Raw genomic sequence first — 21,580 nt, 5'->3', positions numbered from 1 at the left:
CATTATAAGACAGTAGACCTACACAGTACAGGTTGGCATTATAAGACAGTAGACCTACACAGTACAAGTATACATTATAAGACAGTAGTCCTACACAGTACAGGTTGACATTATTAGACAGAAGACCTACACAGTACAGGTTGACATTATTAGACAGAAGACCTACACAGTACAGGTTGACATTATAAGACAGTAGACCTACATCGTACAAGTTGACATTATACGACAGTAGGGTTAGACTACTTATAGTACGTACAAGGCAGTTGTTAGGTTACACACACCCCAGATCAGGGTATCGATACTGATCACACTGCTACTATCTAACAAAGGCGTAGATTGACGGGAATTTAAATGTCGAAATAAATCTACATACAACTTCGGTGACTTGTAATGTGTATAATTTCTTATACTGGGGTCATGTATATTATCTATTTGTAGTTTTATAAAATGATATTACCAAATTCAAATCTATCTATTTAACGTATGGTCTTAATAGTTTGCTTTTCGAGCATGAACATTGCAGGGGAAGATTAGATAGGCAGTAAATATGAGTAAACGGTAATAATTTTAACAATTAAACAGACTGCAAGTTCACGATTAATTCTATTGTTCTGTAACTCAGTATTGTCACATGACAATAATGGTGTTATGATAACGACGTTGATTTTCCATATCTCCGACATCAGGTGTGAGATTCTCGTCACGATATATATGGAAACCATGGGTGATCTCTTATCTTGTTTATGTGTAAATATGTATGATTCAATCTTTTGTAAGTAATTATATACGTACATCGGTACGACAACGGTATCATAGCCACCGTCATTAAATGATGACAGGTTACAGAGATTATGTTAGTCACGGGTAGAGACTCCGTGGAATTCTGGGTAATTTAGACCGTTTTTCTCATGGTGTTCACGAAAACGTCACCTTAGATTGAATATTTCTCATTTTAATGTTCTTTTCAATATAAATATTGGTACGTAGTCTGAAGTTAAAGTCATACCAAGATAAATGTCCCTGTTTTTATACCAGTGTTGTAGGGCGATAAGTTGTATCCTCCTGTGATGTTAAATCGACAGCATAAATAAAAAAAAAAATGGATCACTTACATTTACAATGCGATCAGCAGTCTGGAATAAAAGCGTTTTGTCTTTATTAAAATGTGTCTTTATTAAAAATTTGTCTTATGAAGATATTCAATAAATTCACGTGTCCAATATTTATATATGTTTAAGTTTATACAGAACGCATCCTCGCAAATAAACTTTAAAAGGTAGAAAGGATATGTTTACTTTGATAAACAAATTGGTATGTGTTTAAAGTTTAGTTCATGAAATAGTGCGTTTATCATAATCTTAAATGGTTGTGTCAGAATTAAATAGTCAAAACAACTGTTGGTTAATAAAACCTCTTTTAAAGCTTTCTCAATATTAACTTTTACTAAAGACTAGACAGATAAAGGGATAATACTGTAGACCAGGACATTTTCGCTGCGGTTATATTTTCGCCTTTTCGCCCGCCGTAAAGAGGGTGAAATTATCGGCGAACATTAGTAAACAACAAAGAATGTACAGTAATTAAATGTAAAGCGCGATGTTCTTACTGGGGGAATATGGATTATTCTGGCGAAGGGCGAAGGTTTGACATATTATCATTGGTAAACAGGCATGCTTGGCGTATCACTTATTGTATCAAAACCACATAGTAGTAGGCCTAACAACTGGTAAATCGAATACTGAATTATTGGTCTGGAAAATGCGTTTCCTTTTTCTTTAGTCGGGGGTTGTCAAAAAATGAATTTGTCTTTTAAGTTTGGCGTCAACTTCCAATAAGTGTAAGGCTACAAAAGGGTTGATTTGAAATTCAGATGGTTCACGGGAATATAAAAGAATGCAAAACTGAACGAATGAACAATGTTCCTGCATTCAAATGTCACTGTTGTGTTCAATTAATGTCCACTTTGTGGAGTCGATGTGTATTGCGTGGGAGCAGAAATACATCCTATACTATTGATTCCTCTCGCGCTCCAGCTGATAAGTAGAGATTACCTGTGGTGTTAAGATCGATACATTCCTCAGATACCCCTCTCCCCTTTTACCTCCCGCAAGTCGACGGCGGTACATGACAGACACGAGAGTAGGTCCCTGATCTTAATAGTAATAAGTCGGGGAATTTATCACCGAGATTTTAATATTAAGTACACAGAGTCTGACTCGTTCCTTGGAATGCTTCTCCAGGTCTTGGTCACACATCTCTGCGAACTGTCTTCGTTTTGCTATTTTTGTTATTGGCTGCATTGCTCTACAACTATGCTGCCACCAACGGCGTCAACAGAAACGTATCAGTAGGATCGCAATACGACAAACACGTTTTACATTTGGGATAGCACACTGAAAGAAAGAATATGATGACGTCAAGTAACAATAAATCATGACGCCACAATCAACTTTCGACCGAAGGGGTCAATTGCAAATCGGATAACAAATGTATTCCAATTTATTATTGATAGGACGGGAGAAAAAGAATTGTCCCCTTCGTTGAAGGTATGCTAGAGAAATCTCAACCCTCGGCTAAGATTCTTGAATGTCTAATTCTCGGCTTGGAGCAAGCCCCCTATTAGATAATCAAGAACCTTTCCTTCTGTTTGACGTCTCATATTTTCCTGTTGTTGTTCCCCCTTTTGTTTTGGTGTCGCATCAGTTCCTGTTGTTGTCTTTCCTTTTGTTTTGGCGTCGCATCAGTTCCTGTTGTTATCTTTCCTTTTGTTTTGGTGTCTCCTCAGTCCCTGTTGTTGTCTTTCCTTTTGTTTTGGTGTCTCCTCAGTTCCTGTTGTTGTCTTTCCTATTGTTTTGGTGTCTCCTCCGTTCCTGTTTTTGTCTGTACAATCGAGTTGTATTACTGATATATGTTGCCTTTGTGTACATGTGTTGACGCTCTATGGTATATGTTGTCTTTGTGTACATGTGTTGACGCTCTATGGTAAATGTTGCCTTTGTGTACATGTATTGACGCTCTATGGTATATGTTGCCTTTGTGTACATGTGTTGACGCTCTATGGTATATGTTGCCTTTGTGGACATGTGTTGACGCTCTATGGCATATGTTGTCTTTGTGTACTTGTGTTGACGCTCTATGGTATAGGTGGCCGGTGTGTACATGTGTTGACGCTCTCTGGTATATGTTGCCTTTGTGTCCATGTGTTGACGCTCTATGGTAGATGTTGCCTTTGTGTACATGTATTGACGCTCTATGGTATATGTCGCCTTTGTGTACATGTGTTGACACTCTATGGTATATGTTGCCTTTGTGTACATGTGTCGACGCTCTATGGTATATTGAGTCTTGGTTAATTGACACTGTAGCATATAGTGTCATTTTGTTGACTCGTGCACTTTTGATAATTTGGCATACTGCAATTACAGCATATGTCATTTTACTGCATATTTACTAGTATGTAACCGGATTTAGAGATCAATTTCATTTTATAACAAAATCACCACATTTAGAGATTTCGTTTGGTAATTAACATACCACTAGTCATTTTTCATTGTATAGTATAACTTATCATAACCAGTAAATACTTTCCACATTTTTTCTCTCTCTATGATATAACACTTTCCATTAAAAAACGGTATTTAAAGATTATTACAATTATGTAGTAGAGACTTACTAGTAAATTATCACCACATTTAGAGATTTCGTTTGGTATGTATATATATAAAAAAAACACAAACGAGCAAGTTACCGGATTTAGAGATTTTTTGTATAGAGCAAACACATCATTTGTCTGATTATTTCACCAGACGAGGTAAGAGGAGACACAAGGTACAAATGAAACAGTGATGTTTATTTCAAGGCTACCAATTGTATACATGCTACGTGTTAACTTAGGACCATTACTCAGGAGAAACGACGCCGTGTTCCGTTACAATTTAAAATACCAATACAGAGTATCAGTCCTGGCGCTTGTTATCAATCATAGTTTTTATTTAAATATCAAACATGCTACCAATATCCGGATCAGCTTTTGTTTGTCAAAATGGAGAACTCTTTACACCAATGTGTGAAACGGTGTTTGAAAAAAATGAACCTATGCCCAACATGAACTGATTTCCTGAGTAAGCCGTACGACACAATCTGAGTGCGTAATCCCCGCAGCCCTGTATTAATCTGTGTGTGTATGGAGTAAATACTGCCCACTGATATATAGGAAGGGATTTAATAATCACACGGGCTATTTACCCCACTGTATACTTCACTACAGACCTTTTATCAAACCAAACAATGGAAATGAATAGGTGTAACTAGCGATATCAAAATCTTAATCCGTTAACGCCGACAATTAATATTGACACATTTCTCTCCTTATATTTTTTCAGACTCCTAACAGAGGAGAGGAACACAATCCCAGTCGAGAGACAGTCGTTAGCGAGTTAAGGATCCAGATACTATAAATATGTTGCTAAAGCGAGCAGAAACCACAGTTTCTTGAAAGCAAACGGCTTGGAATATACAATAATTCGGATATGGAAAAAGTTTAACGCAAGACTTGGATTCCAGTGATCTTTGACCTGTGGCTGGTGGAAAAAGTTTAACGCAAGACTTGGATTCCAGTGATATTTGACCTGTGGCTGGACCAGGCTGTACAATAATTCGGATATGGAAAAAGTTTAACGCAAGACTTGGATTCCAGTGATATATGACCTGTGGCTGGTGGAAAAAGTTTAACGCAAGACTTGAACTCCAGTGATATTTGACCTGTGGCTGGACCAGGCTGTACTCAGTGGGACAGTTCTTGATTCGTGTGTTAGACGGTGGGGGGCGGTAAAGTGGCGACAGTGCCGGGTGTGATGGTAGTTGTACTGATTACACTATACGGCCGAGTATCTACTGATTGGCCGGCCATTGATCACCATTCCACCTCCGCTTACACCAAGTTGTGATCAAACATCCCGGACGTTAATTTATGGAGAATAGCTTACCGACGAGCTGATTTGTAAATGTTTGTCCATTTGGTCAAACAAATGTTTTAATAGACCACTAAACGTAAATCAAACAAACTGGACGGTCGCGATAATACGTGTTTAAAGGCCGCACGCGATAATGTATACCCACTCGGGGTTGTTGTTGATGGTAAGCATTACAGTAACTCAATGTGTATTAGAATGAACATGCTTAAGTCACATACTTGAGCTTCATAACGTTATTGTTGAGACCCCATCGTGGAGACAATCAGCGTTACAGTGATAGATGGCATTAAGTGTACCAACGATGTGAATACCGGTCGATGCTATATATGAATAACCTTTAATAAAATGGGACCATTTCACGATCAAAGTCAGATAATGGAATTTGCAGACGAGTCCATAGCTGGGTCGTCCCTCAGAGGCAGTCCGAATATGTTTGAGGAAGAACAGTTGAGATTAGAATCCGCTTTTTCAGAGTTCGGCCTTTGTGAAGAGGATACTGACGAGGGTCGGTTGTCTCGTGCCCTGCAGTCTTGGATGCCTGACTACGAATTCTCGAGCATCAAACCGCTGGAGAAACCTCCAATTCAACCGATATACAGCGGCCGTCTCGGTGAACACAAACACCTGAAGCGGTCCTCAAGCGAGGACTCCATTGTAACTAAACTTTCCTTGTTTTCTTGCTCTACGGGCCAGGACCTCGAGGAGGAGGTAGCAACTATTCGCAAGAAAAGGAGGAAAAGGAAGGGAGCCTCTGCTGTGAAGGAAGCGGATGGCCTTACATGGGGGAAGCTTGAAGAGCTGAATAGACATAAGAGAGGGGCTTTTGCAAGTTTAATGAAGGCTCAGAACGCCATAGCGATTGACACGTTTACAGGAGAAATGGCGGAGGAGGGAGCTATACAGAAACTGATGGACCCAGTGGAAAAGGCTGCAATGGCTCGCGTAGGCATCACAAAAGGGATTCACCTCACATCTGATCTCAAGAAAAGTGGAAGTATGACAAATATTGACGAGTCTGGTAAACCAATGGTCCTGTCGTCGTTTAAGGCAAAAGCTACCAGAGTTGCATCCGCGGGTTCGAAACCAGCAAGTAGAGCTATCAATCTTGAGGAAATACGACAACAGCGTGCAAATGAAAAACTAGCTCAGTTACAAAAGGCGAGAACTAAGCGACAGCAAGCTCTAAGGAAGCGCGTTTCTATCGGTAACATTCAAAGGAAGATGTCTTTGGCATCAGACGTTAGCTCTGACTTTGCTCCTAACACACCGTCGGCCCGGTCATTATCACCGGAACCGGAAGAAAGGGTCTCCGTCTGGAAAGGAGACCGAGAAATTCTTGAAATGGATTTGCGCAAGGGATTAACAGGTCGCGCGACCATCAGGATAAAAAGCACAACGGCAGCCCTAGAGCGTGTCACGGGTTTTGGGGAGGAAAATGATTTCCAACGCACAGTTGGAAGGCATGAAGAGTTCCCATTCCATATAATAGACGACTACGGATTACATCCAAAAATTGTGCAGAGGATTCGTATTTCTCCTCAGCTCAGTAACGTCATACAGACTGATATAAAAGTGAGAATGGGTCGGCCGAGATATCACGAGATTCGGGTCAGGGACATGGATATTTGGAACCGGGGTCAGAAACTTGACCGAGGTCACACCAACCTCAAGGTTTTCAACTGGCTACACAGTCTTCGCGAGGATCTCTTTGAGAAGGACACGGAGTGCGTGGTGAACGATACATTGCCCTCTCGACATGAAAACCTGGGAATTCTCCACGTGGAGTCAGCGGACGAACCGGATGTTAAACCGCTGTATCTTAAATCATTTAGATAATGACATGTTTTAATCTAATTATGTTTTAATATTGTTGGTTTAACAATTAACGTTAGATATTGATGTGTGTATTATTTATTTTTGAAATATGTGATTATGATATTTTATTCTTATTTGTTGGTTTTATAAAAAAAACATCCCTGATTTATTTAATATGCGTTTGATTTTGCAAACTGACAAAGTTCCATTTTTCTAATTGCTGATTTCATGAAATCCCGAAAGAAATTGAATCTGTATATGAGATGAAAAACAGTTACCGTGAAGGTTTTGTTTTAGTTCTGATATATTTATATCAACATGTAATTTGTTTTGATTTGACGAAACGATTAGGGGAAGCCCTATTGTATTATTATATAGGCGGTTTTCTACCGTCGCAAATTATTTCGATTGGCCAATCAAATTGCGTGTTACATCTCCCAAAAATAATCACAGGGTTGTATTATGACAAGGTCGTCACAGGGTAACTTATGTAGGGGTTATTGTTTGACATCGTGATATCAATTGGTAACATATGAAGGGGTTATTGTATGACAAGATCGTCACAGGGTAACATATGTAGGGGTTATTGTTTGACAAGATCGTCACAGGGTAACATATGTAGGGGTTATTGTTTGACAAGATCGTCACAGGGTAACATATGTAGGGGTTATTGTTTGACAAGATCGTCACAGGGTAACATATGTAGGGGTTATTGTTTGACAAGATCGTCACAGGGTAACATATGTAGGGGTTATTGTTTGACAAGATCGTCACAGGGTAACATATGTAGGGGTTATTGTTTGAAATCGTCATGTCACAGGGCAACATATGTTTGGGCTATTGTTTGACATCGTGATATCACAGGACAACATGTGAAGGGGTTATTGTTTGACATCGGGATGTCACCATAGGGAAGCATATGTAGGGGTTACTGTATAACGTAATCACAGGGTAACATTTTTGGGTATCGTTTTAATGGAAAGGCAACAAAATCAATCAACTGGTATGTAATTACATATCGTCCGTATTGACGTTTTGCTTGTTATAACAGCTGGTCTTTTATTACAATTAATTGCATTTTATTTGCTATAACAGTCGGTATGTTATTTCATTTTGTTATATTATAACAGTCGGTATGTTATAACACTTTATTTGCTATAACAGTCGGTATGTAATTGCGTTACATTATATTTGTTATAACAGCCGGTATGTAATTACGTTACATTATATTTGCTATAACAGTCGGTATGTTATTTCATTTTGTTTGCTATAACAGTCGGTATTTTATTTTATTTTATTTGCTATAACAGCCGGTATGTAATTACCTTACATTATATTTGCTATAACAGTCGGTATGTAATTACGTTACATTATATTTGCTATAACAGTCGGTATGTAAGGTAATTACATACCGACTTTTATAGCAAACAAAATATAATTACATACCGGCTTTTATAGCAAACAAAATAAAATAACATACCGACTGTTATATTGGCTATAACAGCAGATATGTTATACCATTTCATTTGCTATAACAGTCGGTATTTTATTTTATTTTATTTGCTATACCAGCCGGTATGTAGTTACCTTACATTATATTTGTTATTACAGCCGGTATGTTATAACATTTTATTTGATATAACAGTCGGTATGTCATTTCATTTTGTTTGCTATAACAGGCGGTATTTTATTTTATTTTATTTGCTATGACAGCCGGTATGTAATTACGTTACATTATATTAGCTATAACAGTCGGTATGTAATTACCTTACATTATATTTGTTATAACAGCAGATATGTTATACCATTTTATTTGCTATAACAGTCGGTATGTAATTACCTTACATTATATTTGTTATAACAGCCGGTATGTTATAACATTTTGTTTGCTATAACAGTCGGTATGTAATTACCTTACATTATATTTGTTATAACAGCCGGTATGTTATAACATTTTATTTGCTATAACAGCTGGTATGTTACTACATTGTGTTTGCTATAACAGTCGATATGTAATTACATTCTGTTTGCTATAACAGCCAGTATGTAATTACAGTTTATTTGCTATAACAGCCGGTATGTTATAACATTGTGTTTTTATAACAGTCGGTATGTAAGTACATTCTGTTTGCTATAAAAGCCGGTATGTAATTATATTTTGTTTGCCATAAAAGCCGGTATATAATTATATTTTGTTTGCCATAAAAGCCAGTATATAATTATATTTTGTTTGCTATCAGAGCCGGCATGCAATAACATCTAATTACATTCTGTTTGCTATACAGCCGTAATGTGATTAATTTTGTCCAATTTGCCAAATAATCTGATTAACAGTTTAGCTCTAAAAAGGGGTTGATTTCTGACACCAAAAAATCAGATTCCTCAGAATAATAGATGACGTTGTGAAGTTATATATTTCACGAGTACATTATAGATTAATGTATAAGTCGACGAATGTCATATATAAGACCAATATAGTATAATTATTTTCATCAAACTAATGTTTTGTAAGCGCCATCATTGACTTGTGCGTGGCGTAGAAGTGTTGTTTAATATACATGGTAGGGTAAAATGCTATTATTTATATGTTGATATCAGTTGTGACCTTCAGCCATGGTTACGCTGGATGCTATGGTGTGTGATACGTGTATGTCTTTCATCCAATATTTCTGTGATATCTAAACAAACAAATAAAATTATCTATTGAATGTGTTGTTTATCGTGTATATCTTCTTCATCGTGGTGAGTAGTAGCAGTGTAATGTTTATGTAAAAACACAGCTTATAGGAAAATCTCCGTACAAACCTCACGGAAATAACAGGTGGGCTATTTCTTGGAATCTTGGAATTTTATGTCACCGTTCATTATACATTATACATGTATACAACACCGAAATATCATTACTATTTATGTTATACTACAACGTTGTTTGCAATCAACACCGAAACAAAAGGTGGGCTATTGTAGCACTGTATATTATACATATATACGACACTTCAAGACTATCTAGTATACTATTTATTGTATTTAAACAACATTTAAACAATAGGTTAGATATTTTATCGTTGTTTCTTAAGTTATATTAAACTGAACCAGTAGGTAAATGTAAGTCATTATTTCATTGTTTCTTAAAAATTATACTTCATTGAAACAATTTGATATATAAGAGATCATGACTTTGTTTCTTAAGTTATATAACATTGAAACAATATATAAATTATGTATTATATTATTATTTCTTAAACATTAATGTATCCGATTGATTTTTATGTTTTAAATTATGGAGGAATCAATAAAAAGGTATATGACAGGCTAATACATAAAACATGACCGATGTTCATGAAACAAGAAAGATAACTCTGACTTAATTTCACGTTTGCGGAACTCAAAACTCAAAAATCTATTTAATACCTGTAGTTCAAGCTGTACTGTAGGGACCGGGTTGGAAATGCAACTTAGTGTTTATTTTGGTAGTATTTGACAAAGGGTATGTATATATTTTATGCATGGATCAAAAGTTAAAAATGTTGTAATTTACAGGATACATTTATTCATTCCACCATTTTGTCTTTCGTTCATTTTTATTTCATTAATTTATACAATCATTTATTCATTTTTTTTCTCTCATTCACTCATATATTTGATCATCCTCACTTCCATTCTTTTTTGTAAATTATTCTTTTATTGATTAATTTTTTCATTCACACATTCACACATTCATTCATTCACACATTCACACATTCATTCATTCATTCATTCATTCATTCATTCATTCACATATTCACACATTCACACATTCACACATTCATTCATTCATTCATTCATTCATTCATTCACACATTCATTCACACATTCACACATTCATTCACACATTCATTCATTCACACATTCATTCATTCACACATTCATTCACACATTCATTCACACATTCACACATTCATTCATTCATTCACACATTCATTCATTCATTCATTCATTCATTCATTCATTCATTCATTCATTCGTTCATTCACACATTCATTCATTCATTCACACATTCATTCATTTATTCATTCACACATTCATTCATTCATTCATTCATTCATTCATTCATTCACACATTCATTCACACATTCACACATTCATTCATTCACACATTCATTCATTCATTTATTCGTTCATTCATTCATTCATTCATTCACACATTCACACATTTATTCATTCATTCATTCATTTACACATTCATTCATTCATTCATTCATTTTTTCATTCACACATTCATTCATTCACATATTCACACATTCATTCATTCATTCATTCATTCATACATTCATTCATTTATTCACACATTCATTCTTTAACACATTCACTCACACATTCATTCATTCATTCACACATTCATTCATTCATTCACACATTCATTCATTCATTCATTCATTCATTTCATTTCATTGATACATTCAGTTATTTATTTGGCTTTATTCAATAAATCTTATTGATTTTAGTGTATACCAATATAAAGACTTTCTTTCATTTATCAAAATCTTACCTCGGTGTGTTAACAATTTTTTATGATTTTTCAATAAATGGTCGGAGACAGGGCCGCTTATTTTATAAGATAAGAATACTTGTCTCCTAAGAGTGTTTCACTTCATATTAACATGTAATTTTCACCAATCTACATTCTGCATTTCTGAATGTATTGTATAACTGCCCAATATCCTATATGTAGTGAAACAGGAAAATATATCAGCGGAATATGATTGTCTAAAAAGAGCTAGGAGAACTAATAGCATACACAAATGGAGAGAGGTGATTGAATGAAAATGAAGATGTAGGATATAGAAAAATAAACCCCTTGGCCAACTTACACTATACCATAGCGCTGTTGGTCTACAGATCTACATAGCAACCCTTGAAGAAGTACTTAAGTCTCTTCTGCTTGACCAACGACATCTGCCATAATCCGAGTTATATCATTTTTCAAAGAAAAAGCAGAAACTACAAGAAACACTGGTTAATATAATTAAAAATGTTCGTATCGCACAAGGAAATGAAATATTTACCCATGAACTCTCAAATAGGATAAATAGAGGATATATAACAGTGTCTTTAGTAATACCAAATATATTTCACGAGTGTGGCTAATATTTTGATATCTTTCACGAATGAGCATCTAGTGAAAATTTAAAATTTAATAAAACATCAATTTTCCATTAACATTTCTTTTAGGTAAGAAATCAGTGAACGTGTTCAGTTTCCAATAATCATTAGAAATGTCGAGAAATGAAACACCTCTATTGGAAATGCATCTGCCTTATACTTATTTGATCTCTTAATTTCACAAATGTCTTTACAAACAACCACGTATCATGTGGTCTCCCATTTCTTTGGATGAAGTACTTTCCAACTTTATAAAAGACTGACTCCAAATAGATATGAATGATGTTTTGTATTAATGTGGCAGAATCGATTCGACGTGCTTTGTTTTCTAATTATTAATTATATCAGTGATATTACTGACAATAATCCTCTGTACGCTATCCTTGACTTCCAACAAAAAACTAACAAATCTAATAAATTTCACGTTTGAAAACAATGCCCTCACGTTATCATACATCATTTTTACTTTATAGCATGACCTTTAAAAATATCTGTAGTAGTAAAATGTAGTAGTAGTTGTTAATAAAGTTTCCTGCCACTACTCGGCAAGTTGGTTAGAACGCCATTTCTCGACATCACACGAGTGACCTCCCTTTAACTATGTTTTCTGTATATCGGAAAAAAGGTCCTGTGTCGGAAAAATAAACTTAACTTATATAAATGTATATCCAGTCCAATAATAAATAACAACAACATACAAAGTATGCCTCTCTGTCTATGCAATAACAACCACAAGTCATTGGTTCAATTGACTTTTCAATTTTTTGCAAACTCGGTCACCATCAGTGTCATAAAAACAAAATTGTTCTAGAAACAATTATATTTCAATTCTAATCTATCAAGACGTTCACAGCTTGACAGAATTCGGTTACCAAGGACACTGGGAGTTCATCAAAACATTGATTACCTGGTGAAAATTGAAGGTCATGCTAACAACTCAACGGGGTTGAGAATGCACATGGAAGATGTTACTCTTCCAAAAACACAAGTGATGTAGATTCTTAAATATATCTAAATACTATTACAGTGCTATTACGTGACGTCATAGTTTATGACGTCATAATTTCTCTGTCAAATTAACAGTCTCAGTAAACTCCTTGATGAGATGAAAGCGCTAATGACATGTTGTTGAGATATTATCTTTTTATATTACATATACAATGTTTATATTAAGATAGAAAAAAGTATTAATAAAAAGCAGATAGACAGACAGAAAGACAGAAGAATCGAAACCGATTTTGTAAATTATCTTGTGTGCTGTTTGACAAGGGGACTTTTTCAGAACATTAACAGAGACTGCACCGGAATTAACTGAAAATGTAATTATTTTAAGACGCATTTTCAAAGTCTATCACACGTTACCCGAAACGCTGCGGATCGGCTCCGCGTTATACACCTTTGAAAAAAGTCTCTGGGTTTTCAATCTGTCCAGAGTTATACAGCTCGCAGCCACCGGGCCTCACGTTACTCTTTATTCATTATAAACCAGTACTCCTATACTTGTTGAAGTTTATATCAATAAGGGGAGTTACTAGGGTAGATCAGACAAATTTTGATAATTTTCTTTTTTGACCCTGGCATCACTGACGAGTCCTAGATGGACGAAACAGTTTTATGGTGCAGTATTTTTCATTTTAGGCATACAGTATCTCTTGTCATACTGTATGTATTGTCATACTGTATCTAATTTCATACTGTATCTATTGTCATACTGTATCTATCGCCATACTGTATGTATTGTCAAACTGTATCTTATTTAATACTGTATCTATTGTCATACTGTATCTATTGTCATACTGTATCTATTGTCATACAATAGATATAGTATGAAAATAGATACAGTATGGCAATAGATACAGTATCTCTTGTATCTATTGTCATATTGTATCTATTGTCATTCTTTGTGTATTGTCATACTGAATCTATTGTCATACTTTGTGCATTGTCATACTGTATCTATTGTCATACTGTATCTATTGTCATACTTTGTGTATTGTCATACTGTATCTATTGTCATACTATATCTATTGTATATATTGTCATTCTGTATCTATTGTCATACTATATCTATTGTCATACTGTATCTCTTGTATCTATTGTCATACTGTATCTATTGTCGTACTGTGTCTATTGTCATACTTTATCTTATTTCATACTTTATCTATTGTCATACTGTATCTATTGTCATACTTTGTGTATTGTCATACTGTATCTATTGTCATACAATAGATATAGTATGACAATAGATACAGAATGACAATATATACTATATCTATTGTATATATTGTCATTCTGTATCTATTGTCATACTATATCTATTGTCATACTGTATCTCTTGTCTCTATTGTCATACTGTATCTATTGTATCTATTTTCATGCTGTATCTATTGTATCTATTGTCATACTGTATCTATCGCCATACTATATGTATTGTCAAACTGTATCTTATTTAATACTGTATCTATTGTCATACTGTATCTATTGTATCTATTGTCATACTGTATCTATTGTCATACTATATATATTGTATATATTGTCATTCTGTATCTACTGTCATACTATATCTATTGTATCTATTGTCATACTGTATCTCTTGTATCTATTGTCATACTGTATCTATTGTATTTATTGTCATACTGTATCTATTGCCATACTGTATCTTTTGTATCTATTGTCATACTGTATTTATTGTCATACTGTATCATGTATCTACAGTATGACAATAGATACATGATACTGTATTTATTGTCATACTGTATCTTATTTAATACTGTATCTATTGTCATACTGTCTCTATTGTATCTATTGTCATACTGGATCTATCGCCATACTGTATATATTGTCATACTGTATCTATTGTATTTATTGTCATACTGTATCTTATTTAATACTGTATCTATTGTCATACTCTATCTATTGTATCTATTGTCATACTGTATCTATCGCCATACTGTATATATTGTCATACTGTATCTATTGTATCTATTGTCATACTGTATCTATTGTCATACTGTATTTATTGTCATACTGTATCATGTATCTATTGTCATACTGTATCATGTATCTATTGTCATACTGTATCTATTGTCATACTGTATCTTTTTTCATACTGTGTCGATTGTTATACTGTATCTATTGTCGTACTGTGTCTATTGTCATACTGTATCTATTGTCATGCTGTATATATTGTCATACTGTATCTTTCACATTTTGGTTTGTTTTCACATATTGTCACGCTATAGTGCTATCACATACTGAGATGTGTGCCATGTGTCCATCTTTCTCTTTTTAAATGACCATGATAATAATTGGATTTCAATAATCTTTCTCTACGTGAGCTGAACAAACAAACAAAATACAAAAGTATCTATAATGTATACCCGAAATATAGCATACTGGCTTGATTTCTCACCCCCGTAGAGAAGGTTCCGATGATCGATATACTGTGTCACCAGAGTGTTTTGGTTTTCTGGCCATTCTACAAGTGCATGTTGTGGTCATTAGAGCGCTAAAACTCGAACGATTAGCATAATCAGAATTAGTGTCTTCGAGAGACAAACTGTTCTCAACGCGCGTGCTGACAGTCTTGTTCCCAGGTGGGACGATATCGATCAACGAACAATTTGTCAGCACGAGGTTAACAAAAGTTCAATCGCAATCCGCAAAATTATGGCAACGAGAATCGTGATGGTTGAATGTGTCGGTTATACCATTGATATACCTTCCATTACCGTCAGGAAACTCGCTTCAGTAATCATACACATATGCATAGTCCCGTCAAGAAAGAATCAGCTTATAACTGTCCCTCCCTCTGTGTTGGTTAGTGTTCTGTCAAAATTCCCACCTTGCTACCTTTTTCTTCTCAGTCCAACTGAACTTTGCCACTCCCAGATAGTAGCTGCTTGTATCTGCGCCGTTAATTGTGGATTTGTTTACATAATATAAAGTTTTCGAAGGTGGAGTAATGTTCCTAAGTGAATGTTGTGTTATGCCGGCATTCCTTCTATTGTTCGAGTGACCGTTTTCATATACCTTCTGTTACAGCAGTGGTCAAGACCAATTTGAATGTCCACCTTGTTGGCCCCTAGCATCAAAGCGGAAGTTGAGGGGAGGTTACTCCATATAGAATAAAACCCACTCCTGGAATATGTCATAGCAAAATTGAAGGCACGAAGATAGCTGTTTGATTGGTCGCAGGTAAAACAAAACTGACCAATCGCTAGGCTGATACCTGTCCTTTGAAGATTACAAAGGAGAGACGTCGGTCTGCAAAGCCTGTCAATGTTTACCGTTACGTGACCGCGAGATTCTTTTGATGTACATCAAAGGAGCGAACTAGTCTTCTTGTCTCATCAAAAAAGGTGGCGCACACCGAGCCTTCAATTTTGCTATGACATATTCCAGGGATGTAGAGAGCGAACGTGAGCGTAACCCCTGGATATCGAGGACGAATAAAACCCAGAGTAAACATTGGTTTTGTGCTATTTGTTATATTTTTATTTTTCGTTGTGGTGTTTAGTTGTCTTTGGAAGCTGAGTTTGAGTGCAATGCAATGGTTAGGGTGTTAGTAATCACACGATATCATTATGTTTACGACATCGGATCACTTTACGGCATTATTTGCCGTAAAGTGTCATCCGGGTCTTTGCCCCTAGTAAAAATTCAGTTTTTATACGGTACCTGTGTATGGGTATTTTGCATTATTTATTACATTATACCTACATGTACAACAGTTTGATAATGGACACAGTATGCCAAAAATGCCTTTTACGTCTTCTCAGTGATGCTAGTGTCCGAAAATGTAAAGCGAGATTGAATGAAATAAAATGGAAAACTCAAAAAGTATTAAAAATAATGATAATAATAACATCGACTCCTGCTTCGTGTTTATTCCTATAAAATGATGTTTAATCCTTGTTATGCAAGTAGGGATATCATATCGTGACAAGCGTCTGTCACAAACGATTTGACAATGATTGACCTTCAGCTTGCCTAGCTCTTCTTGATTACACCAGATTACCTGACAAGATTGTTTTAGTGGAGGGTGAAGAAATTAACTTAAGAATTGCCAAGGACTTAAACATCTCCTAATCCTCTTAAAATGAAGTGCGTGCATTTCATGGCGATAAGTGTTGATTTTATCACGCTTTGTTGGGCATGTAGCATTTAGTAGTTAGCGAGGAATTGTCTGTTAAACTGACACCATTTTACGTTTTCTACTGAAGAAATGAGCATTAAACATGCCTCGCTATTCCTTCATAACTTACTGCATTGTAAGGAGGCTGTGAGTATGTTTGTCAAGTCATTAGTCAACACCAACTTGCCATTTTTATTCTTTTTAAATGTCATGTCCAAGGTCATCACGTGACGAACATCAAGGTCGGCAAGCATGATTTACGAGGCAGTGTCAATAAAATGCAACCAGGGATAGCACAGTCCCAAGTTGATATTCGTAAAATTTTGCGGTTTTGTTAATTAGTATTAATTGTTTGCGGAAGTTTTACTGATGCCGAAATTTTCTTATGTTTTTCTCCACATTCGGAAATTCCCTAACTTTGCATTTGGAAATATAATAGGATATTGGCATGAACCCAATATTTTCGATAAAAAGTAACTTTTTGTTTGATCAACTAACACTCACCTTGCAGAAATTTTTTTAGAACAAATTCAAAATGGCAACCAAAGTGTAAGTAGTATATTTTCTTTTAATGAAAATCATAACAAGTTCTAATTGTAATTGCGACCGATATAGAAGTCCCAAATACTACTCCCGCAGTCATTATTACTTATATTTGAAGTCACTGTACTATTCGTAATGGCATAATACACCTACACACCAAATTTGGGGTTAAATGCTGATACAGCTCCCGGAGAGAGATACTAATGTCACTGCGGTGCTTCTTGTAAATGTTGGGAAAGCTTACCGTCCCAAACAGGTTCTGTCAGCAAGTCACATGTCACACCTCCGCGTTTTTGGTGGTCCTGGAAATGCTTAGTAGCAATACTAAGTAGCCGAGTGACAGTGCTGAAAGGCGAGCCTCCAGCACCTTCAAAAACTGGAAAACCGTGGCTAAGGGAAAGACAACCATAACAGAAAAACCCTAGCCCCCAAGGTTGGGGGTTGAGCACAGGGCTAACAACCCGGTCTTATCAAAACAATTACGTTACGGAAACAGCAACGAAGAAATCTTAACACAACGCCGTGTAAAGATCTTCCATGGGCAACGACTCGTATGACTGACAGTAGTGAAAGCCGAAAGTGGGCTACTGGCACGACAATGGAAGTTCTGAACACTAAATCAAGAATCAACCTTGGTTTTTGGAATGCGAGCTCTGGGGCAGCCTTGAACAGTTCAGCATTCAAGTTATCGAGGCTTAGGGCCTTTCCATTCTTCATTAACTTGATACTTTAATGACTCCATACAATGCTTCCTCCGCCGGTGGCTCCATGTTGAAAACTTCTTTAAAGTGTTCTGTCCATCTCTTCTCCTGCTCTTTCGCAATTGTCAATAGTCTTCCTTCTTTGTTCTATATACGTATGCTGATGTTTGTGCGGCACTTCCCAGTGATAAGTTTCGTAATCTTATATATAGTACCTTGTTCGTTGTGGACTGCTGCTTCTTCTGCTTTTGACGCCATGTCCTCAAGACTTTCTTTTGTCTGCTCTTACAAAGCTCTTCACAATTCTGTGCGCTTCTCTGTATTCTTCCAGATATCTTTCTATCAGCCTCTCAGACTTTGCATCCATCACCTTCTTCTTAATACCGCGCATTGTCTCAATTGCTTTAAGGTTTCAGGTGTCATCCAGTCTTTTCTTTTCTTCTTTGTGTAGCCTATGCATCTCTCGCTGCTCTGTCTATACACTGATGTAATCATGTCCCATCTGTTGTTAAGGAGCTCATCCTGTTCTCCCTAAATCGGCTCCACGGTTTTCTAAGCTAGAAACCTATTCCTCAACTGAAGGGTAAATTCCGTTCTTTAACCTTTATCCTTTAGTCTATCTACGTCGAAACGTATGTGACCTTTGGGCTGTGGACCAGTGCCTCTAAGCTTGAGCTGGATAGAGGCTGCCACCAGGGGATGGTCGCTACCAACATCAGCTCCTCTCCTCACCTTGACGTCCATTAGTGAACGCCGCCACGTCCCGCTAATCATCAAATGGTCTATTTGATTTTTGTCTCGTCCATTTGGGGAGCACCATGTTAGCTTGTGGATCAGTCGATGTGGGAGCAAGGTACCTCCAATGGCCAGGTCCTTCATGTTGCTGAAGGCCACCAGTCTCTCTCCGTTGTTGTTCATGCTACCACATCCATGTTGTCCCCTTGCCCTGACATCCTGTGTACCCTCATTCCTTCGCATTTAGATCACCCATGACGACTAGGAGATCGTCGTGCTGTCTTTTCCATTTCTGCCTAAAGGTTAAGCAAAGATCGCTCTAGTACCCTTTTCAAGATTAATGCCACTCCTTCTGTGTGTTGACCGTCATCTCTACCCGAGTAAAGAAGTGTCTCACCCGTTACTGTCGTCTGTCTACCTGATCCTGTTATCTGCATTCGCTCACACCCATGACATGTAGGTTGTAGCGTCTTGTCGCCGATGTTATCTGTGCAAGCTTGCCTGATTCGTACAAAGTAAGGACATTCCAAAAACCAAGGTTGATTCTTGATTTTGTGTTCAGAACTTCCATTGTCGTGCCAGTAGCCCCCTTTCGGCTTTCACTACTGTTAGTCATGCAAGTCGTTGCCCATGGAAGATCTTTACACGGCGTTGTGTTAAGATTTCTTCGTTGCTGTTTCCGTAACGTAATTGTTTTGATAAGACCGGGTTGTTAGCCCTGAGCTCAACCCCCAACCTGGGGGTCTAGGGTTTTCCTGTTATGGTTGTCCTTCCCTTAGCCACGGTTTTCCAGTTTTTGAAGGTGCTGGAGGCTCGCCTTTCAGCACTGTCACTCGGCTACTTAGTATTGCTACTAAGCATTTCCAGGACCACCAAAAACGCGGAGGTGTGACATGTGACTTGCTGACAGAACCTGTTTGGGACGGTAAGCTTTCCCAACATTTACAAGAAGCACCGCAGTGACATTAGTATCTCTCTCCGGGAGCTGTATCAACATTTTACGCCCAAATTTGGTATGTAGGTGTATTATGCCATTTCGAATAGTACAGTGACTTCAAATATAAGTAACAATGACTGCGGGAGTAGTATTTGGGACTTCTCTATCGGTCGCAATTACAATTAGAACTTGTTATGATTTTCATTAAAAGAAAATATACTACTTACACTTTGGTTGCCATTTTGAATTTGTTCTATATTTTTTTCTGCAAGGTGAGTGTTAGTTGATCAAACAAAAAGTTACTTTTTATCGAAAATATTGGGTTCATGCCAATATCCTATTATATTTCCAAATGCAAAGTTAGGGAATTTCCGAATGTGGAGAAAAACATAAGAAAATTTCGGCATCAGTAAAACTTCCGCAAACAATTAATACTAATTAACAAAACCGCAAAATTTTACGAATATCAACTTGGGACTGTGCTATCCCTGGTTGCATTTTATTGACACTGCCTCGTAAATCATGCTTGCCGACCTTGATGTTCGTCACATGATGACCTTGGACATGACATTTAAAAAAGAATAAAAATGGCAAGTTGGTGTTGACTAATGACTTGACAAACCTACTCACAACCTCCATACAATGCAGTAAGTTATGAAGGAATAGCGAGGCATGTTTAATGCTCATTTCTTCAGTAGAGAACGTAAAATGGTGTCAGTTTAACAGACAATTCCTCGCTAACTACTAAATGTTATATGCCCAACAAAGCGTGCTAAAATCAACACTTATCGCCATGAAATGCACGCACTTCATTTTAAGAGGATTAGGAGATGTTTAAGTCCTTGGCAATTCTTACGTTAATTTCTTCACCCTCCGCTAAAACAATCTTGTCAGGTAATCTGGTGTAATCAAGAAGAGCGAGGCAAGCTGAAGGTCAATCATTGTCAAATCGTTTGTGACAGACGCTTGTCACGATATGATATCCCTACTTGCATAACAAGGATTAATCATCATTTTACAGGAATAAACACGAAGNGCAGGAGTCGATGTTATTATTATCATTATTTTTAATACTTTTTGAGTTTTCCATTTTATTTCATTCAATCTCGCTTTACATTTTCGGACACTAGCATCACTGAGAAGACGTAAAAGGCATTTTTGGCATACTGTGTCCATTATCAAACTGTTATACATGTAGGTATAATGTAATAAATAATCCAAAATACCCATACACAGGTACCGTATAAAAACTGAATTTTTACTAGTGGCAAAGACCCGGATGACACTTTACGGCAAATAATGCCGTAAAGTGATCTGATGTCGTAAACATAATGATATCGTGTGATTACTAACACCCTAACCATTGCATTGCACTCAAACCCAGCTTCCAAAGACAACTAAACACCACAACGAAAAATAAAAATATAACAAATAGCACAAAACCAATGCTTACTCTGGATTTTATTCGTCCTCGATATCCAGGGGTTACGCTCACGTTCGCTCTCTACATCCCTGGAATATGTCATAGCAAAATTGAAGGCTCGGTGTGCGCCACCTTTTTTGATGAGACAAAAAGACTAGTTCGATCCTTTGATGT

General features: G+C 36.5%; 1 protein-coding gene across 3 annotated transcripts in view; it reads left to right on the top strand.

Moving 5' to 3' along the window:
• Nucleotides 1–8,179, top strand: part of LOC110462204 — a 29,756-nt gene extending 21,577 nt beyond the window's left edge. For all 3 annotated transcript variants that reach the window (XM_021516062.1, XM_021516069.1, XM_021516053.1), the window contains one exon: nucleotides 4,383–8,179. In XM_021516062.1, the coding sequence (XP_021371737.1) occupies nucleotides 5,319–6,809 (1,491 nt within the window). In that variant the 5' untranslated portion in view covers nucleotides 4,383–5,318 and the 3' untranslated portion in view covers nucleotides 6,810–8,179. The remainder of the gene's footprint in view (nucleotides 1–4,382) is intronic.
• The last annotated feature ends 13,401 nt before the right edge of the window (nucleotides 8,180–21,580 follow it).

Source organism: Mizuhopecten yessoensis, unplaced genomic scaffold (assembly GCF_002113885.1).
Source record: "Mizuhopecten yessoensis strain PY_sf001 unplaced genomic scaffold, ASM211388v2 scaffold1429, whole genome shotgun sequence".
NCBI classification, from domain to species: Eukaryota; Metazoa; Mollusca; class Bivalvia; order Pectinida; family Pectinidae; genus Mizuhopecten; species Mizuhopecten yessoensis.
This window is presented reverse-complemented; position numbering and strand designations above follow the sequence as displayed.